Source organism: Lepisma saccharinum, chromosome 20, assembly GCF_977018435.1.
Source record: "Lepisma saccharinum chromosome 20, izLepSacc3.1, whole genome shotgun sequence".
Classification (NCBI taxonomy): Eukaryota; Metazoa; Arthropoda; class Insecta; order Zygentoma; family Lepismatidae; genus Lepisma; species Lepisma saccharinum.
This window is the reverse complement of record NC_139248.1, coordinates 29,162,747-29,186,350: the sequence shown is the minus strand read 5'-3', so window position 1 is coordinate 29,186,350 and position 23,604 is coordinate 29,162,747. Positions and strand designations below refer to the sequence as shown.

The 23,604-nt window shown below is 36.2% G+C and overlaps 1 protein-coding gene across 1 annotated transcript in view; it reads left to right on the top strand.

Moving 5' to 3' along the window:
* Nucleotides 1-10,893: 10,893 nt before the first annotated feature.
* LOC146003841 (protein DEK-like) overlaps nt 10,894-23,604 on the top strand; it is a 47,925-nt gene continuing 35,214 nt past the window's right edge. The window contains exon 1 of the mRNA XM_083142290.1: nt 10,894-11,019. Coding sequence (XP_082998416.1) covers nt 10,978-11,019 — 42 coding nt within the window. The 5' untranslated portion in view covers nt 10,894-10,977. The remainder of the gene's footprint in view (nt 11,020-23,604) is intronic.

Below are 23,604 nucleotides of genomic sequence, written 5' to 3'. Positions count from 1 at the left end.
GCATAATTGCAATGTTGTTTTACTAAACTATTAAAATATTCTGACTTGTTAAAAGCTAAGATATGAGAAAATACCATGTAATTCAAGTGGTGACATTTTATGATAAATACTACTCCCTCTGTCCCATAATTATAGTCCGGTATGCCAAAATGGTAGTACAGGAATGACAGCCGAAGAGGCAGATGGAAAGCACAATGTGTACTGATCCTTGAGTAGTAAATTTGTATGACTCATTCCCTTGTTTCATGTTCTTCTTCTGCCTACACCAATGTCACAGTTTGAATATCGGGCAATTATTATGAGACAACAAACAAAGTTGTACCGGACAATAATTATGGGACAGAGGGAGTAATATTTTTTTGTGACTTGCAAACTGTAAGTTATAGCAAATACTGCCATGTCGAACAAAGTAAGGAAAGAACATTTGACTGCCATAACTAGGATTGTCTAAGGATAAAAATTTGTGATGAGAACATGTGTAAAATTCAAGGTTTTCACCATGTTCACAAATTTTGCAAGTTTCCCATCCCGAAACTGGTCCAGAAATGGCAAATTTTATCAGCTCCGTATGATAGGATTTCCCTCCCCAAGCATGTTTTGGGAAACTTACAAAATTTGTGAACTGTAGGAGCTGGAGTCATTGGCTGTGAGTATGCGACTATTTTCGCAACAATTGGCACACATGTCTATTTGATTAACGATAAAGAGAAAATCCTCCCCCATCTTGACGAAGAGATCTCACGGTGAAAATCTTGAATTCTACACACTATCCCCCTCCCTGATTGTTTTTGCACTTCTGGAATAAAAAAAACATTAATTTCAAAAAATTTAGACACTTTTAGCAGAAAAAATGCCAAGAAATAACCATTTCCCAACACAATCCTTTGGAATTTCTTGATTTCTCGGGATCTCGAAAAGTCGAAAACATTTCCCCAAGTTGGGAATTCACATGCTGTCATTTTGAATTACTTTTCTTTTATACAGTAACCTTTGATGCACAAAAACATTGATCATTGGTGCCACGATGGAGAACAGATTTAGTGCTCTCTACTTGATATCAATGCATCATGAAAAATTTCAAAACGATAAAGAATTGTTCATCATCAAAGTGATAGATATTTATGGAAAGGAAGCAAGGCGAATCCAAATTCTATTTAAATAGTGGACTCAAGTCAGAATTTGTCAACAGCGCCAAGGTATTTTCACTCAATTTCAATTTTATAATTTGTAAAATAATAATAACAAGAAAAGGTAACAACTTCTGTAACTGAGGGTCAAGATATGAAATCTTACTTTGAGTCTCCCTGAGAAAAAATCCTGCGGGCACCTTTGTACCACATTACAATTGTTAAGTTTTGATTGAACTCCATCCCTTATCACAAACCTCTATTTTACTTCTTTTGTATTGACCTGTGTTATCTCCCATGGCTCAATACTGTTGTCTTCATTACATTTAGCCATCATCATTCACCATAACATGTTTTTCCTTGTTCTTTGTTGTCTGACAAAAAATGTTTGCAAAGAACCACTATTGAATTTTCTGGGTGCCTTTGGATAATTCTATTGCTGTGTTGTTCCTAAATAGTATTCATTATTTGTTTAGTTGACCTCTGTGGCAGCGGGTGACCACAGTGTGCTAAGATGGCGGGTGTCCCATGTTTTGAATCCCAGGCTGGACATGGGTGTTCTTTATGACTGTCTCTTCACCATATTATCACTCATTCTCATCATCATGAATAGACAAAAGTGACAGAAAAGTGATACTAAACAAAAATACATTTGTTTTTTTGTTTAAACATTTATTTTTCTGTTTAAGTGATCTTGCAGGATGGCAACTATAGGGCCATGGTAATATTCAAGTATAATTCCCAGTTTTAAAGGCGAATTTTCAAAAAATTCAAGGGTACATGGAGATAGATGTTCTCTCTCTTTCAATCCTAGATATTAGTACCGTCTCTCTCCACCCACACACAGATATAGTAACAATATAAAGGGTCTGAGTCATTCCAATGGATCCAAAAATTCTAATTCAATTAAATGGTGTACATACTTAAAAAATATTTAATTTATGGTGCAGAGTTTACATTTGCCATGCATCTACAAACATAAATCACAAATGTTACGGCATATACTAATCTATGAAAAATTGTTAATTGTATAAAAATTTCAAACTCAATTTAACATCAACTACAAGATATTTTATCTTGCAATAATCTTCCATCTGTCGGATAGATTGTTCTGCAAAGGATACTAACAAAGTAAACGAATTGAGAGAATTCTGTTCTATTTTCCACACAGCTTTCTTTTCCTTCTTTGATAAAAATAACGCTGATCTGTGAAAAACGTATCTCAGTGAATTTATAGACATGTATAAATTCAGTGGAATTTTGATTCACAAAAGTTGCTATTTTCACATGCACAGAGAAAAATCCATTCAGAATTAGAATTGGAAATGGTCGGGAAAAAATGGCTTTCTGTGGCTTTTTTCACAAAAGTGTGTCAAATCAATGAAAATACAGCAGTTGGCAGTATTTTTCCTGTTTCATTGTTTTCGTTTAGCTCCCTACTGTAAAGTGGACACTCAATTCATAATATAAAATACAATTTACAATATGAAATTCGTAGCTAGACATAAACATTGTTGAAACGGCTCCTACCGAGTGTTATCTTCATATTTTGGTTGGCTTATTAAATAAATCTATGTAGTATAAACATATTCATGTAATTAGAGTAGTTTTGTATGTTGTTTTTTTTTAATATAACCTAATAGTATGATCAGTAAGATACTATTTACGATGTTTGAATTTGTTATACGAACACGTACATGAAGCAAAAAAGAAAATACTGCTCTACCTTTAGAAAGTCTAGTATCAAATCTCTTTACATTAAATTTTGTGTTCAGTAAAATATGTATATTTGTATTCTGGCTTTCCAGTACATCATGCATAATTTGGATAAATGGCTGCTAACCCTGGTCACAGAGCAGCTAGTGGTGTATTTTCGCTGCTTGTTGCAAAATTCTCAACATTTGTGAGACCTCAGCCCAGTAAATTTATTTCTTACAAGTCGATGCCCTGATCCCAACAATTTCACTGATAAATACATTTCTGATCTTTAAAGTTTATATGGAAATTAATATGCACCCTTAATTAATATTTATATATCAACTCTGGCATAATCATGGTTCAATTATGTATAGACTTGCTGTCAAATATAAAATTAGATTTAAATTTGTTGTCAATCCCTGGGTGCAATGGATTTTTGCGGCCCAGCAGTTGAAAAACACTGGCACTAAAACTGAAGCAGAAGCAAATAAGACTGGTCACAAATGTCAAGCAAAAATATCCTATTTTAGAACTCTGGACTGGACCTACAGATTGAAATGAGATCTGAAGCACTCTGACCACTGAGGTTCAATCTTCTTGTTACAAGGCAACATTAATAATTTATTCCACTCCAGAGGCCCATTCGTGATTATAAAAGGAAACTTCTATCAAAAAGCCGACCTTTTTACAACAATAGTACTAGCAATTTGTTCTCTATGATTTACAGGCTAAATTAAATCTTAATGTCTGATGAAGTAGCTAACAATCTTGTTAAGTTGAGAATATTCAGACCAAAGCAACACATGACAGTGGGGGGCCATGAAAACTGACATGGGCCTCTTCAGTCTGTAAGCAAGCATCCACCATGCATGCACAAGCAAGACCGAGGTGAAATGATGTGCGCCATTGAAGGAGCTTTCAGACTGAAGTCACAGATGACGAGCGACACAGTCTCATTCAGTATAAAGCAAAACATTTACCATGCATACCATTGAGAAAACAGTGTAGTCCGAGCAACATGCAAGTAACATGTTTAGGTTGTTGTCACACTTTGTTTTAAAAGGTTGAATGGTTTACTGAGAGTCTGCTTCCAAGTGACTGACACATGTCACTTGTTGCTTCAGTCTGAAAGTTCCCTGAGAAAATAGTACAGGCCAAGTAACAAGTGACACTTACTTCGGGGTCATTGGATGTCAATTCATCCAGGTCATGTCACCCACCATCCCCGATTTTGACTAAATTCAGTATACTTATACAATTTTTAATGCTGATTACAAAAACGACAATATTTTTTAGATTGGTCTAGGGGTTCAGAAGTTAACGCACTTTCTAAAACCTCCGTGTACGCCACTTGCAGATCCACTTTGAATGACACGCATTAGGTTATACATGATAGTATCTTTCCTCAGGTTTGCCGTAGAAACTTCAAGTTTCTTTTCTTTTGTTAAAAATGGTGTAAGCTTTCATTAAAATAAGGTTTCAGATGAATGTATTAATAACCATGTATTTTTATGTATAATTTCATGTAATTTTTAGAAGAATACTTCAATAGCGAATTTCGTGCAATTATCAATTTCCCACCAATTTTATATGTGGGTAGCTCGGAGTGTGTGCTAATGCCTGATGGAAAAATTGGGATGGGTGGTTCAGAGACAAGGTAAAAAAAACCTGAGGGAAAATACCATAATTTATAACCTATTGTGTGTTATTCAAGGTGGAGCTGCAAGTGGCGTACACAGAGATTTTAAAGAGCACGCCAAGTTACAGGCTTGGTCACATGACAAGTGGAATTGTTGTTCATTTGTTTGAAATTGCAGAGGTAGAAAGCCAGCAAGTTGTTTGTTGCAGTTCTTCAAATGTGTGGAAATGTATGTATAAGAACATTTGCTATGTGATTTCTGTGGTGAAACACAAGTGTTTAAAATGTGGAAAGCAACGTGTTCTCGGTTATATCTACTGATCGTATTTGACACTGCAGTCGAAGTGCAGTTTGAAAGATTTACACTTCCAGTCAACACCTTCAAGACCACACTGCAAGATCATTCTCGAAGTATACTCGCTTCAAGTATGGTCTTGCATCTTTTGGACACGGCCTGATACTCTCTTTGAATATTCCATAATTCATGTATTAATGTTAAATTTCAAGGGCACATATTAATTAATGTATAAAGTTGAAAAAAATACGATGATATTTGCGAGAAAAATTGTTGGGATCGGAGCATCAACTTTGAAAATACAAATTTACTGGGCTGTGGGCTTACAAATGTAGAGAACCACTGTTGTTCAGAGCATCCATTTTCTTGTTCACCTTCGATGCTTCTTCATTTACAAATGATTTTCCTATGAGATCATGGCACATGGCAATGAAGGAGATTTTGAATCAACATTTTTAAAACTTTGTTTACATCACCTATCCCAATACATGTTTATAAACCTTTACTGTACACTAATGCCTTGCAATATCAAGTTAGTATTATGTCACTCCTTAGGGAGAAGTCTGATTAGATAGTGTGTCTAACTTGGCTTGGATATCACCCTTTTTGTGCTACATTTTCCAGTGATTCTTCCATTTCTAGTAGATTCAGCCACATGTGATAGATATTGAAATAATCTAATGTGTGTCTATTCATCCGACATCAGTGTTACTATTAATACCATGATCCTGGGTGGATTACAGTTGTAACTTTATGCACACAAAATATGCCTGTTATGGCATGCAAGACCTTTTAACACATATTTTGATTTTGCATTTGCTAAACAAGCTGTGATTGATCAATAGTTCCAAAGTTATTGAACCTTGCAGTTAGCTACAATACTTATTGGTCAAATATGGGTCAAAATTTTTGTTGTGCACCACCTTCTTCCACAGGCTATAGCTTTAGAACTATTTCTCAGAGAAACCTAATATTTGTATAGAACCTTTCCAGACATAACTGGACCATCATCCAAATCCAAGACTTTCTGAAATTGGTCTGACAAGGAATGACCCATATAATTTCTTTACTGATATTTAAAAGTAGTTGCGGTAGCTCAGTCATTAAGGCATCTGATTACCATGTGAGAGACCCAGGTTTGATCACCGGCGGGGGAGAACCAGGAATTTTTCCACCTGTTCAAGCAGCTCCGATGCCCACCCAGTGTCGTATAAAGTGGGTACCTAGAGAAAACTTGGGGGGGGGTGAAGGCAGCCAGGGGCATGGTACTAATCACATCACCCCCACCTTCGGCTGTGATCAAGATATTGTGGGGACCTAACCTCACACACCCTATACGCCATCATGGCTTGGTGCATAACACAGGGGGAGCACTTTACTTTACTGATATTTAAAAACTGTTTAAGCTATACATATGATGCATCACATCTGGTTGAAAATATATGTAACTTTTTGAATTTGGTATTGCCTAGCCTTTTTATATAAAGTTTACTATAAGTTGTCTTACTTCTGTGTACATGGACATCTCCAGGATCTTTTCAAGGGGGGTGGGCAGGAATATTTTTACCCCTCAAAAAACACTATTTCAGTCTGAAATTATCATGTTTCTTCAATGAATTTATAATAAATAACATGAATTACGGTGACTGAAATGAAATTATGTGTGAAATATGTAGTTTTTAGGTGGACAGTCATTTTCCTTGGCTCCTTTCCGATGTTCGTATCTGTGTATGTAAATTACAGTGGCACATTCTCCAATTACCACGTTTACAGCTAGTAAACCAACTTTTTCATATTGTATTTCATTTAAAGCATGGTTTATTGCTCATTATATATTCTGCAAGCTACGAAAACAAGCTTCTAAACCAGAATTTAAGTAAATTATTTAAAAAAAACTTAAAAACTGGTCTCCATCACACCCTTCTGATGACCAGGTTTCCTCCCAGATTGTAGGTAAGGGAGACAAAAAGAAAGTAGGATGAGTGGTTATTTAACAACATGAGGCTTCAGGGTGCTTGGCAGAGGCAGTGTTGTTATGTGAAGGAAAATTTATCTTGGTACAGGGAAACCTATGTCCAATTGTAGGTAAAGAGGGAATTTTATGAAAAATTAAAAAAAGCAGAAAATTTAAAGTTGTTGGATTTCCATTTTCTTTTATTTACTAGCATGCCTTCATTAGTGTTTTTCTTCTATTACATATATTACATCTATTACATAGGCCTATATCTGGTACACCAGATCAAATTTTCAGAAACCTGTGCGTTACTGTATAAAAAGCAGGGTACCAGTTAGATATAGTGAAAACACATTTAACTCGTTTATTTCCGAATTATTTACATTTGTACTTACCTTATATGCATAGCAGAACATTTTTCAACTTGGGATTATGTTTTTTTCACTGAAAAAAGTGTAATTTTTCACATTACAAGTATTTATTGGTCGTTGCTAATTCGCTTTCGTGACACACAATATGGCGGGCAAATCTTGACTCACGTTGTCTATCGTCAGCTGATATGCAGTGTTTCCAAACTTATGAACCGAAAAATGCCGCACAAACTATTCACAAAAGGTTTTTAAGCGAAAATTGATCCACAAACCATTCATGGAAGGTTAGGTTAGGTTCAGTTAGGTTAGGCAAACATAGAAAATTAAATTGGGGGAAAAAACCACTCGCACGTTATCTTGTAAAACTACCGTGTGGTTGCTACACTAACACTTATTAACCGAAAAATGATGGTTTTTAGGCTAACATTGATCCACAAACCATTCACAGAAGGTTAGGTTAGGTTCAGTAAGGTTAGGCAAAAATAGAAAATTAAATTAGAAAAAAAAAAAACTCGCTCATATGTCATCTTGTAAAACGACTGCGTGGTTGCTACACTGACAGGGGGTTACATATTCGAATGCACGGAACATTTGATTCACGTAGTCGACGGTAATGGTGGCACGAGCTATCGTGCAAAGGAGATACATTAATGTCGAAAATGACATTATTTACCGGCCGAATAAGTTGCATGAATCGAAAGAACACTATTCCCAGCTTCCAAAAGTCCACAGGAACTCAATTTCGTAAGTACTTTCCCATCATTTCTCCTGTAAATTTGAAGAATTCCGTTTTCACTATATCTAACTGTTACCAAAAGCAGAATTGGTAAATATGTGATATCGCCAGGACGGATTTCTTCAAATTTACAGGAGAAAGTACTTACTGAAATGAATTTCTTTAGCATTCTGGACGTTCTTGGAGGTATTTTCTTTCACGGAAAGTAAAAACTTCGTAGTTTAATGCTGCCGAACAAGAATTAATCACTTTTTACGTAAGAAATTGGCATTGCCTGCCACATTATGCCGTTGTTTCCATTGCGTGCATGCAGATGGCGAGAGAGTTGAAAGTCACATGATCTCTGCAGTGTTTCCAAACGTGCCTTCTTTTTACGAAAATTTCTATTTTTATCTATGTTCGACGCACGTTCTTTTTTCGATGAATTTAGGGGTGAAATGAGTGCTAATGGAACCTAACCTAACAGGCCTAACCTAACCTTGTGTGAATGGTTTGTGGGGCTATCCGTGGATGGTTTTTGGGGCTAATGTCAATGGTTTGTGGGGCTACCCATGGATGGATTTTGGGACTACCCGTGGATGGTTTTTGGGGCTCACGTGCATGGTTTGTGGAGGTAAACATGAAAAAAAAAAAAATCGAAATAGTACGTAATTTTCCGTCATGAAGGTTTGAAACACTGCTTGCGCACTGAAAATCGACAAAACACAAGCTGGCGCGTTGAGTGCACGCCATATTGTCTATTACAGAAGCGGAAAAAGTAAGACAAATAATCAATCGTAATATGAAAAGTTGACAGTATTTTATGGAAAAAGGCATAACTTCACTTTAAAGAATGTTCCGCAAGGCAAAATAGGTAAGTACCAGTGGTAAAATTAAGGAAATAAATGAGTGAAAAGTGTCTGGGCGTTATCGCATATTTACCGCAGAATTTATACTAGCATTAACATGAACTCATTTCCTGAAGTATATATTTTGGTCCTTTTCATCATGGACATAATGGCATTTTAACTTTGTGTTCTGTAATTTATCATCAAATTCTAAACAGGGTCATTCCATGTGAAAATTCTAAAAGAACTAAACCTGACCCACCTAACTACAAAAGTATGAGTGCAAAATGTGCAATTTTTTCAACACCTTTAAATTGCAGTATTTTGGCAATCATGGCACCTGCAGAAGGGTATTGAACAAAATCTTCAAACATTTTGATACATGAATGACTGGTGTCAAGCACATGGGGCCGTTTACCCACCATACCCCTCCAGAATTACATTGAAATTTATATTAATCGACAGATTTTGATGTTTTGCATAATATAAAATTAGTTGCAGCATGTGGAAAACAGAAATAACTGAGATATTCGATCATAAAGTATGACCAGCAAAAGCACAAACCTGCCATTTTTGAGGGCTTCCGCCGCTTATTATTAAAACCCTTTGTATGCACACTCAAATAGCAAAAGAACAAGTCGATAATAACTATTGGTACCAAACCTAACCTAACTATGTAAAATTATACTTGCTGTTGTAGAATGTCGTTTTGGGTGCTAGATTCAATTGCGCGAAGCTTTCAGGCTCTTATTGGTAAAGAAACACCTTTATTTCACAGTGGCACATTTTCGCGAGCTAAAATCAACTGAAAACGTTCACAAACAACAAAATATTCATATACCATGCAAAACCTTTCACATTCTATAGAGGGTGTACACAGGGTCAAGGGTGCCAAACTCCACAGTATGTGTTAACAGACGTAAATCGAAATCGAACCATGTAAAAATTACGTACGTAGCATGATGAAATCGCAATAAAACAAAAGGTTCTTGGGCCCCAAAATCACTCTAAATTGGGCATTTATGAAAAAAATGTGGGGGTTGTACGGATATATCACTGCCTCACATAACACACTCATATCAACATATTTCAAGAAGCTTGCACTAAAATATCATTAACTATTTAATGTAAAAAAAAAACAGTGCATTACAACCCCTCACAGAAGAGGTTTATTCGGAAATATTAATCTGGCTAGGTCTAACATTGCATTTAGAGGGGAGTAGGGGTAAATTTAGAGCCAAAATAACTGTAAATTGGACATTTGTGAAAATATGTGGGGTTTGTGCTGATAAATCACCGCCTCGCAGTATATACCCATATCAACATGTTGCATATTGCTGGAATCTTGCACTAAACGATCATTACGCCAATGCTAATATCAATCCGACAAATTATTCACACTCTTCTTTATAATTAACATATATTCAATTAATATACAGAATAGGAAAACAAACAACACCGCTTCGGTAACTGATCTTCATTTGTTTACATGACGATTGCGCGAGGCCCCTTAATCAGGATTTCATCATCACTTCCGGTGCTAGTCCTGTCCTATGTGGAAAAAGAAATTTCGCTGCCCGGTCCCCCCGGAACTTCCGGTTTAGGCCAGTCCCCGTTGTTGCCAGTGCAGATTCACCGGCATACGAAGTAAGAAATGGGCGCTTGTTTTCATCGGTTGTGCGCAGTAATGTGCGTCTACGTGTAAACTACCCATCATTATAGTTCCCGGCGGCCGTCACTACTTGAACATTGTACTTGCACCAATGGAAAATGTAAACTTTCACTTTTTAAGTTTTCGGTCAAAATGCGTGACCGTACTACAAAAATCTAGGGGGCTACAGCGGGTTGAGATATGTTTTGGGCCCCTGGTTATACCCTCCAACAATCTCCATTGGGCCGGCCATTGTGACTGAGTCCTAGATGTAAAGTATTTTTCAATATATATATTTTTTGTTATTTTCCAGATGATGGCTGTAATTGTTCTGTAATAAATATTATTAAAATATTTTATCTTTATTCCTTATTTATTCACACTCGTATTAGCTGATAAAATTATTTTGAGCTCTACAGATTTTGAAATTCAAGTCTTTTAATTTTATGTGATATGTCCCATAAATTTTAGCCAAATTTCAAAATAAAGTGTGTGAGTGAGTGTGTGTGTATGTGTGTGCTGTATTTTAAGATAAATAAATAAAACCACTGATCATGGCACGACGTAGCAAACCAATGAAAAATAAAAGCGGGAAATTTGCTTCTTTTGATGTGATTGGTTCTTTGATGTGCGCCAGAGCTAGCCCGCCATATTGCAAAGAAGAAGTAAGCACACTACAATGTCGGATAGCGAAGACAATACGAAAGTGGAGGAGATAGAGGTAAATTGATTTTTAAACCTACGATAAGAGACAATGAAAATGAGTAGTTACAATGTATCATCTCTGTCAATTGTATTCCTGTAAAGGAGAGTAAGGGACGATGGCGGAATCCACGTTATACCGTAAATCCAAGATGGCGTGCGGTGGTCAATTCTGTTGTTTATTAACGACAGCGAAAGCAAGTGAAAGTTTGCTTTAGATTTTTGATCCATTGTTTTTTCACCATAAAGCATATTGTATACTTGTTGCATACAATTACATCCACTATATTCATGGTGCTCTTTTTGCCGTACTAATTGCGCAATACGTAACCGGTCATTAAAAGAAACAGTGGTGTTAGTTGTCTGGAAGAGACCGCGTAAGTAAAATTTTTCAAGTAGAATAATTTTAGAAGTTAGTTGCCAACAGGTTTACGTAACCATTATTTTTCTCCGTAGTATTTGTCATTCAGCACTGTAATGTTTGTATTTTAGTTGTAAATGATGTTCACACCAGTTGGCGGACGCGATTTGAAGAAATATAAGTCCACCCTATTGACAGTGGAAAATTAATGGTACCAGTTAGATAAGCCGGAGACACATTTAACTCGTTTATTTTCAAATAAAATTCATTTATACTTACCTCATATGCATAGCGGAACATTTTTCAACTTTGGATAACTTTTTTTTTCCATGAAAAAAGCGTTATTTTTAACATTATAATTATTTATTGGTCGTTGCTAATTCGGCGGGCAAATATTGACTCACGTTGTCAGCTTAAGTGCAGTGTTTCCAAACTTATGAACTGATAAATACCGCACAAACTATTCACAAAAGGTTTTTAAGCGAAAATTGATCCACAAACCATTCACGGAAGGTTAGGTTAGGTTGTTCGGAGCGAATTTACAATATAAGAAAGTCTCCAATTTTGTTAATTTTCGGTATACTAACTAATTTTGACCTCCTAATCATGAATCTGTTGAAAAAAACCGGGGGTCACGTCTGAAAATTTGAAAAAAATCCGATTGAATTTTTTTTATATATAGGTGTATATGCGTAGTTTTACGAACAAAAATGTAATCTCCTGTCATTGTGTCCAACCACGCCGTTGTTTTACAAAAAATGATTTATGATTTTCAATTCTAGTACGATCCCTATTTTTTCGATGAATTTAGGGGTGAAATGAGTGCTAATGGAACCTAACCTAACCTCGTGTGAATGGTTCGTGGGGCTACCCGTGGATGGTTTTTTGCGCTAACAAACAATTTTTCATCAAAATGTACAATTTCCAGACGTGACCCCCGGTTTTTTACAACAGATTCATGATTAGGAGGCCAAAATTAGTTAGTATACCGAAAATTAACGAAATTGGAGACTTTCTCTATATTGTAAATTCTTACCGGTTGTTAGGTTAGGCAAACATAGAAGATTGAATTGGAAAAAAAAAAAACGCTCACACGTCATCTTGTAAAAGTACCGTGTGGTTGTTACACTAACACGTATTAACTGGAAAAAGATTGTTGTTATTCCACAAACCATTCACGGAAGGTTAGGTTAGGTTCAGTTAGGTTAGGCAAACATAGAAAATTAAATTGGAAAAAAAATTCAGCTCACACGTCATCTTGTAAAACTACCATGTGGTTGCTGCACTGACAGGAGGTTACATAATCGAATGCACGGAACATTTGATTCATGTAATCGACGGTAATTGTGGCACGAGCTATCGTGCAACGGAGATGCATGAATGACGAAAAATACCTTACTTACAGGCCAAAGAAGTTGCACGATTCGAAAAAACAATTTCCGCGGCTTCAGAAAGTCCACAAGAACTCAATTCCGTAAGTACTTTATCTTCTTTTCTCCTGTAAATTTCAAGAAATGTGTCTCCGGCTTATCTAATCGTTACCAAATGACTAAACTTTGTTATGAAAAATGGTAACATTATAGTATAGGGGAGACGAATTTCGATAACTATCCGATATAGCTCGAACAGATTTCTTCAAATTTACAGGAGAAACTACTTACAGAAATCAGTTTCTGTAGCATTGTCGAAGTTCTTGGAGGCATTTTCTTTCGCTTAAACTGAAAACTTCACCATAGAATGCTGCAGAACAAGAAATAATCACTTGTTACGTAAGGAACGAGCAGTTTCTGTAAAATTAGGCTGTTGTTTCCATTATGTACGTACAGATGCCGCGAGCGTTCTTTTTTTTTTACGAGAATTTCTTTTAATTTTTTTAACTATGCTCACCTAACCTAACCTTGCCGGAAATGGTGCATGGGGCTATCCGTCAATGGTTTTTGGGGTTATCGTGAATGGTTTTTGATGACTTAATGAACACGAAAGTAGAAATTTTTCGGTTAAGAAGGTTGAAACACTGCATACCCACTCCGAATTGACAAAAAACAAGCATGACATGTGATTATCCATGAAGAGTGCACGCCATGTTGTCTTGTTACCGAATTATAAAAGGAAGACAAATAATGACTCGTAATATGAAGAGTTGACACTATTTTGTGGAAAAAGTCATAACTTCACCTTAAAGAATCTTCCTATATGCAGAATAGGTAAGTATCAATGCTAAAATTAATGAAATAAACGAGTGATAGGTGTTCGGACCTTATCGGATAAGTACCCGTTTTGATCCATTTTAATGAGAATACATGTTGTTTTCTGCGAAAATCTCTGTCCGGCCCACTGTTCCTGCTGCCACCAATAGCTTTCTGCACGAGAGCATAATGTTCCGTGTGTTAAGATGGCATAACCCCATAGTCAGTGTTTTAAACTTACCGTGTTTCACTAGAACATGACGTGTCTAGTATTTGTAATTTTTTTAAACTATTCTTCGGAAAATTGTTTTTGGGGCTAACGTGAATGGTTTGTGAGGCTTTCAAATCCGGACACGAAAATAGGTATTTTACGGTGAACGAGGTTGCAACACTGCATAAATCGACAAAACACTCGCCTAATGCACCCTGAACGTGTACGCTATCGCCTGTCATAATGTGTTACAGAATCGAAATAACAAGTAACAGTAAGTACTCGTAAATGTAAGAAATATACATTGTCTTAGTTAGAAATGCATTATTTCACCTTAGGAAATGTTCCGCATTCCAAAATAGTACGTTAGGAATGTAAAAAAGTGTGAAATATATGATTTATAGGTGTCTCCCCATACTATAATAGTACCCAAAAATTGCATTAACTGATGTATTGAACCATCCTAGAAGCTAATAATTACATAATTCATGTTAAATGCTCAACGTTGAGCTGTTCTAAATTGATAATATTCAATGAGAAAATCACGTGAATGCATTTAAACATATTGCATCATTCAGGAAGAAAATAAGATGGGTTCATCACTGGTGTCATAAGCTTCCTTTTAAATTATTGAGGGGTTCAGAAAATGGCAAACATGTACTTCGAATGGAATGTAATGTGTTGTTGTCCTTTGGAAATATATTTCAGGAATAGTGACAGTAAACAGGTGTAATCATAATGGCGAGAATTGAAAAATTAAAAATATGATAAACTTGTCAAGCAGAGTAGTTGAGTTTAGAAGGACCGATTACATTCTCATTATGACTTGATGCAATTGGTAGAAGTTTACTATCCGTCGGACACCTATAACTTCTGAGTTTTTGACATTCGTACTAATCTATCTGCTTTGCGGAACATTCCGTAAATGGTTTTTGGGACTATCCATCCCGGAATCGGTGCGAAATTTAAACAAAAAAATTATTTTCGTTTGACATTTTTGACTCAAATTTCCCACCGATTCCGGGCTCTGCCCCTGGGGTAATTGACCTACCGCCCCCAACTGCTAATGCGGCCCCCGCCTCCGCTCCCCGGATTTTTCTGTAGACTCCCTGTTAAAGGCTTGTTAGAAATTGGCCGGACTCACCTGCCCCCAAATGAGCCCCAAACTTTTAAGTTCGAAGAAATCCATTTCCAGGATACGGAAAACTTACCTGAATTTCACACAAAACACCTTCCCGATGTTAGACAATACTACAGGAACTTATTACAGTAAGTAGTTTCTTCTGTAGAAATCTGTCCGACGGATAGTAAACAAGTACCGCAATTACCTCTCATCACCCATTGAACAGGTTCTTGCTGGCATTGGCCACTAAATGACTGTCGTGGCAGAGAAGTTTTAATTTTTCAAAATAGAAGAGGCAGAAGTTGCGAGCCAACATATCCTTGTGTACAGGTCTCTCTGTCTTTTGTTCTTATGTCCACACCAAATTGTATCCCTGTCTAGTTCGATGCACTTTTTGACACCTGGCGTAGTGCAGCTCAGGCTGGTGCAAGGAAGCTGTATCTTTGACCCTCTGTACCCCTTCTAGAAAGGGAAGGTATAGCATGGTTTATGAAGCTGTTTGTTGTTTATGAACGTTTTCATTTGTTTCTAGCTTGCAAAAATGTGTTATCGTGAAGAAAAGTATGTCTGTTCCCTTACCGTAAAGCAGAACAGCCCGAAGGCTTCGCGCAGGTAAATATAGCACCCAACACGACATTCCACAACAGCAGCTATAACTACAGTTAGGTTTAGGACTGATACTAATTTTTGACATATTCTTTTGCTTTTTAGTGTACAAACAAATGGTTTTTACTAATAAAAAGCATCGAAAATACCCCAAAATGGCAGGTTTTTTTACTTACACGGTCCATACTTGGGATTAAATTATCTCCATTATTTTTGATTACTGCAGGCTGGGACAATTTTAATTACCAATTGCATCTCCGAACAACACCTGTAACTCGTTCATTTCGTCAGTTTCTACATTCGTACTTACCTATTGTGCATTGCGAAACATTCTTTTGCTTTTTTCACAAAAATAATTTCAATTTTTTACATTAACAGTAATTATTGTTCTTGCTTTTTTCGCTTTCGTAACACACAGTATGGTGCGTTCCAGGTTGACTAGCATCATGGATCAGTGGGTTCACAGTGTTTCCAACCCCGTTAACCGAAAAATGCCTCACACACCATTCCCACATAGCCCCACAAACCATTCATGGTAAGGATAGGTTCAGTTACGTTAGGTAAACATTGTTAAAATTTTGGATCAGGAATGTATATTTCGTTTTACCATCTGGGGAAACAACGGCGTGGTTGGAAACATTGACAGGAGGTTACTTCATCCACGTAGAGGAAGCTAACAAAAGCACGTCAGAGATATATTTGATTACCTGTCAAACAGATTCAACGATGAAAGAAAATACCTCCACAAACTTTTAGACTTCTACAGAAACTCATTTCCGTAAGTAGTTTCTCTTGTAAAAATGAAGAAATGGGTTGTCCCGAGATGCAATTGTTTCCCAATTTTATATTGCCTTTTAAATTGAAGGCAAGAATTTACAATGCTGTACCCTTCTGTAATTTCTATACTCACGAAATAATTAGTCGCGATGATTTATCTGAGGTTAACATGTTGGGGTGAGGTGTAGAAATTGTTCATTAACGTGTAGAAGTTGTAAAAGCAGCTTTTCTATTCTCGCAATGATTCTCCGTATAAAAGTATGGGAATCATATTTGTTGATATGAACAATTGACGTTTGCAATTAGTTACTCTGTGTACAGCGTTGCCACACAGTTGATTTCATACTTGGAGAGCATGGATCGTGTAAGAATGGCGGAAGAGAACAGTAAAAAAGTTGTTGATTACAGGTAAGTTTGGCAACAATGCATCAATCATAAAATTGCAGGATACGAAAATGGCATCTTCGATGAAGAACGTTTTTGCCTTTAAAGTGCTACGAAAATAAGATTTTTTGTCGGTTCATTATCACAATTAGCGCAAAACTATTCATGGATAGCCCCACTGACCATTCTTAGTAAGATTAGGTTAAGCAAACATAGTTAAAATTTGGGGTCTTAAAACCATGCACAGGTAGCCCCATGAACCATTCACGGTAAGATTAGGTTAGGCAAACATAGTTAAAATTTGGGGTCTTAGTAATGTCAGGAATGTAGATTTCGATTTTTAAGTATTGGAAACAGGGCCTCCCCGATGGTGCTGTGGTAGCGTCCTCGCCTTGTAATGAAGGGGTCCCAGGTTCGATACCCAGTGGAGGCACATAGTGGTTCGGATTTCACTTTAAACTGTAGGTGCAGTCCCGATTAGCCATACAGTCCATAAAGTGGACTTAAGATGCCAAATTAATCAACAATTAATTAAGTATTGGAATCACAAAATCTTCCGGTAAATAATGAGCAATCGTGCATGTCTTGTTCCGATCACGGACCACTCAATTGACATCTACACGTGACCCCCAAATTTTAACTTCAAATTCGTTATTAGGAGGCCTCAATTAGTGAGTATGCGAAATATTACAAAAATCGGGGAGGGGTTCGGTATTGTAAATTCGCTCCAAATCTAAATGTGGGGATTGAAAAAAATTGGACATAATTCTCTGTGGCTTTCAGTGGCCCCAGCCCACAAGTAAATTACATTCAACCTAGTAGAGGCTGTATACAAGAATGGCAGTGTAGATACAACAAATACCTGTCTGCTGCTTAAAACATACATTGCATTGGTTAGCATGCACTACGTAATTGTACACCACTACAGAACATACATTGCAATGGTTAGCATGCACCACGTAACTGTACACTACTACAGAACATAGTGCAAATGGTGCAGACACCAAATTGACAAAGTAGATTGCTGAATGATGCACTTTGTAACCAACTACTAGACGCAAGACTATAAAGAGAGTCAAAAAGTGCAGGAAACTAGATGGGGCATGTGCTATCATGAACACTGCCATATTTTTTTTTTATTTCAGAGGTGTGTTAAGTTTAAATTTTTAGAGCATATTTGGATGTATGTCTAGTGTACATACTCCATTTTTATATTGCAGTTAGTGCAGCAGGACATTGAGGAGGGAGGGGGTGCACAAACAGTGTTCATCAACGCCATTTGTAGTTTGGTACCTAATGAAATCTCTCAGGTTGCTATTTTAAAACAATTATGCAGTTCTTATCCTCATAAACACAGATTAAATATTGCATGTTGCCCTGAATCTTTTTAATACAGGAGCATGGATAATTTATATTTAAGTAAGAATTTAAATACCAGTGTTCATGATTTACCATTCAAGGTGATGTTTATGTTTTACGTCCAAAATTTAGCTTTAGTCTGTGAATATGGATTGTTGTCATTGTAAACCTCCACTTTGATGAAGGGGCATTCCACGAAAAGGGCTTTTGCTCCATGTAAACAACAAAATGAAACAATCTGGAAATTATTATTGTTTTTAATTGCATTAAGGTTTAAGCGTTTGTAAATGCATATAATTTGCATATTTCACCAACAAAATGTATTATCTGTGGAGATTGCTTCATAGACAACTGAAATCAAACTTTGCCACATTTTTAAAAGCGTCACACACGCAACACATTTTCGTTATGCTATGTCAGGCTGTCATATTCAAGTTTTATTTTTTTATTTTTTGCTAGCAGACCACACAATACTTCAAAATTCTATGAAACAGTTCATTATGAATCCAATTGTATGTCTAGACCTTTGCATTTTATGTGTGAATGTCACACATGTAACTCTGGTATGTCGTTATAAGGAACATTCTGTAAGGAACTAAGGTCCGTCTGCCGCCCCGCTCTTGAAGGTCTGGTCGTAATAAGTTTTTTTTTCTCAGCCCCCATGTTTACAACCCCTTCAAAATGGGCAGAGTTTGAGCTTTTGCTTTGGGGGGTCCAGACTTTGGGAGAAGCATATGATGTACCTGAGGGTTATTGAATATCCCCTAGTTTATAAGGGGTGCGGAGGCCTTCCCCCGGAAATAAAAAAAAACAACAACTTAAAACACTTAGTTTTAGGCCTTTTAGATTTGAAAATGTTAAATTTTCTCGCTTAAGTAAACAAATATTAATTAGTATATTGGGTGTCAGTTTTAAAATAAGCAAAACACTACGATTATTTCATTTTGCATTTCATTAAATTTATATTGATACAATACTCGTATTACTTTAAAAAAGTTACGGTACAATAGTAAGCTTCAAAAATTTTAGAAAAATTAAATTGCAAAGTTCTTTTGATGCCCCAGCAGTAACTGTTGACTCAAACAATGTCATTTTACGTTTTTCTTTCTTCAAACTGTACGCATCAATCAAATCGTCAAAGACCCGCTATTGCGATGCAATTACCGCACATGCCAAACGTCAAGATTTGTGGCATGGCTCCATAACAAAAATGTAATAACTGAATTTAATCATGTGTTATTTTTTAAATATTTTTTTAAGTTGGGGGGCAAGCCATCCCCCCCCCCCCCTGGCCCCTCCAGGACTCCGCCTATGCCCCTTCAGGGTTTGTGATGTCATCAGGATGAAACTTATCAGTGTGTGTGGTATTTCTGGCATTGCACAGCACGCAACGCTCTTGTTTTTATGGGGGAAAACTCATATTGAAGAACATGACAACTAGAGTTGGAAGTGGTCGGAAGGAAAATTTCCTTTGTTAGTTGGGCTTTTTTCAGCTTTTTTTGCCCAAAGTGTTCCAAATCAATGAAAATACATTACTTGGCTGCATTTTTCTTGTTCCACTGCTTGAATTGAAAATACAACTTTCAACATGGAATTAATAACTTGACAAGAGCTGTAATGTAAAATGTCAGCTTTTTTGAATGAAAGTTTTTTCCCCAAATGCCAAATTCATATTTCAGTAGGCCTATTAAATATATCTACGTAGTATAAAACACTCACATAACTAGTGTAGTTTTATATATTTTTTGTAAATCAAATCTAATAGTATGATATAATTTTCATTGTTTGAATTTAACATATGAACATGCACATGAAGCAAAGAAGAAAGAAAGAAAATAGTGCTGCATCTTTTAACACTCTTACCAAATGTACCCTCAATGATACCTTCTGTTCTTTAACTATATATAAAATAGAAAATTTAGTATGAAACCCCTTTACATTTGTATTTAGCATAAAATATTTGTATTCTGGCTTTCAAGTGGTCATGTATAATTTGAATTAATGGCTGGTAGACCTGATAACGGAGAAAATATTGATGTATTTTGGCCACCTAGTGTGGTTGTCAATTGTTGAGAGACCACAGCGTGGTAAATTAATTTTAATTTTATAAAAGTTGATGCCCTGCTCAAATATTTTATCCGTGTCTAATTTTTTAAACTTTATACATCAATATGCACCTTTGAAATTAATTATTAATAAATAAATTATGGCACATGGTATATCTCTAGGCTTGTTGACAAATATAAAATCTGGTTTAAAATAGTTGGCAACCACTGGATCTAGTGAACCCCAGCGGTCAGCAATTGGACAACAGCCCGCAGATGAGGAGCACTTCCCTAGTAACCATAAAACTGAGGGAGAGACTGATTTGCCGGACAAACATTTAGGTTCCATTGATGCATGCAGTTTTTGTCCTATATCGCCTTATGACTAATGTTGAACTTCGACAAAATGTCTCACTACAAGATGCGACAAAATCTCGTGGAATTAATTTTTGTTTGATGTCTTCAGACTGCAACATCTGACAAAAATCGCATGCATGAACAGAGCTTTGTACAGTCACAGACAGTTCTTGGTAACGATTTCATTGACTTTCAATAGAATAGTTACAACCCAGAGGTAACCGTGTCTGTACATCCGAGTTTCTCGGGTGTGGTACCACAGTTCATTGAACAAACTTTTTATTCATGCAATTTTTGTCGGACGTAGCAGTTCGACATTTCTTCCCCGTTCCACAGACTGCCCAGCCAATTCAATAATTTAATAAACCAAATAGACATTTTTAAACATCAGGCACGTTTTAGAAGGCTGTTGATTAAAAATATGTCACTTTATCACATGTAATATTAGTTCGTTATTATTTTTTTTGTTATTTTCGGTTGTTAGTTCATTCTGTATTTGGAATCTTCTGATAAAATAAATAAATAAATTTGTCATCTGCGACATCCCACAAAAATTGCATGCTATGCGCTCTTATTAATCCGATGCCCCAGTATGACATTTTTTTGTCGTTTATGACATTTGTCGGATGGAACATCCAACAAAAATCGCATTCATAAATGGAACCTTTACACTGCTTCACCACTGCAAATATGCCACTAGAATTTTATTACTGTTCTGGCTCACTTAATAATCGAACGTTACATAAATAAAGAAAATTTGACCTCTAAACATTAGAATCCTGTGGATCCACCTTAGTCGTTTCTCTATGCACAAGTTAACATTGGCTTACAATGACATTGAACTGTTACTCGATGTCAAGAAGAATCCAACAAATCAGGATATATCTATTGATATTATATCACGACAAAGTGAAACATATCTGCATTCGTAAACATTACAAAAATTTTACAAGTGCATACTCCCAAACTCATTTTTCTGCTACACTCACATTATAATTCACCCTCTTGCCCTGTCCATTTAAACTCATGAGAGATAATTGTTAATCTGCCACTTAGTGAGGTTAATGCCCAATGTTCTGAAATAAAATAATAATAATAATAAATAGGTAAATATTTTAATAAGTAATTACTTGAATCCTTCAATTCTAAAAGTGTTATCACTTTCTTCAGTAACAGACGTTTCTCTGCCATCCCTGCTAAATTTTCACTTTTATTTTACTGATTTATACAAGGGACATCCACAAGGTAAGTTTCGATTAGTTGCGACTTTGATTTTTCGCAAACGCGATAACACTGAAAAATGTTAATTGCTGCAAACTTGTGTTTGTTAATCTGCAGTAATATCTGGACACATTTTTCACCCATCCGAAATAGCAAAATAACATGAATTTGGCATAAAATGCGAATTGTTGCATTTTCCACGTATTTAAAAAATGGTGATAAACAACTAAAAATACTACGAAATTCAACATTCTTGTGTTTATTAGGCTTAAAAAAATAAGCCACATTTGTGCATGTAGAACGTGCACGCTTTCCAACATTTTAACTAAGAGAAAACTATAATACATGTTATGCATGAAATTATTCTGACAGCTACATGAAACCCTGTGTTTCCCATGATATTTTAACTTCTATCGGAAGGCTTTGCATCACAGGGAAAAGTGGCGAGGTTCTGACAGGAGATCGAGTGCTCATCTACTGCCACACGGGAGCCGTAACATCAGTATTTGTCCAACAGGAAATAATGGAAAGTAACTTCCTCAAATATCAGTTCAAACATATCAAACTCTCACGAACAGGTAGACTGTATGTTTGCCAGAAAATGCGCTAAAATGAAATTTCGAATTTTGAGAAAAATGACACTGAATAGTAAAACAATAACTTCGGAAACTTCCTACTCTGACCACTAGCTCCGCGTACAGACGCCATCGGAACTTATTTTCTCGACGCCCCTCGTATATAAACTTTCAGAAGCTGTTATCAACAGCATGTTCTTGTTTTAAGATTTGATTAGCAATATCAGGCACCTGTACAATACAGTAGATTCCTATCTATATATTTCTGCCTTAAATATTTAATATCGCCAGCTATAATGGTATAACTATGTGTTGTCAGTTACACAGTACTTGCAATATCCTGTGAATCTTACTGAATGATATGTTCCATTGATAATGTAAGGAAATATGACATTTTGTACAATTCCATTGTTTCACTTTCAGAACATTTCCGCGAATCAGGTTTATGGGATTTGAGGGGTATTAGACACTATATGTTCCGATGTGTGCATCGAATAATCTGCGAAATGCTTGTGATTTGTAATAATTTTCCAAATTGGCTATTTTGCAGTTTGAATTCAAATCATAGAGAAATGAAGTCAATTCCCCTGAAGATATTAAATTTGATCTGTATGACGTTATTGTTTCTACTTACAAAAACATGGATTTAGTTCAGAATTGTCAAGGAAAAATATAAAATTTGTCCTGGAAAACCTGGAAAAGTAAGGGAATTTTATTTCTGTTTGTAGCCACCCTGTAATAATAATCATGCATTTTCATTACACCAACTATATGAATTTTAAAAAAGAAAAATAAAAGCCAGGGTGGCAACAGACCTGGAAAACGGGGAAAAGTCAGGGAATTTGAGAGGTCAAAAAAAGTCAGGGAATTTTGTCTTTATTGACTTATTTTTCATGCGATGGAATGAATGTGCCAGGAGTTTGCTTTGAAAGATGTCGTTATGTAGCGCTGCATAAGAACAGGAAATCTTGTTGCCAAATCTCAGCCTCAACTTTTAGGCTCCCTTTAAGCACAACACAACCATGGCACCAGAACAGAAACCTGTGATGGGAAGGGGGGGGGGAGAGACATTTCCGGAGGGGCAGAAAAATTTAATTAGCCTCTTAAATATCACGTGGAAAATGCATTCAATTATCATTTTTCTTGTCTGTATGGAAGTAGTAAGGGGACAGAACAGTCAACAGATGGAGGGGGGGACATTACCACTGTGGCACTGTTCGATAGTTGTTGGACGACGTAGCACAGCATTTTGTCGGACATTCTGAAGGAACATGGAAACAAATAAGGCGCTATGCAACCCTGTAATTTTTTTAATGTCATGGTTCATCATTTGTTGGATGAACATTTAGGCTCCATTGATGTATACGATTTTTGTCTGATATCACCATCCAACTAATGT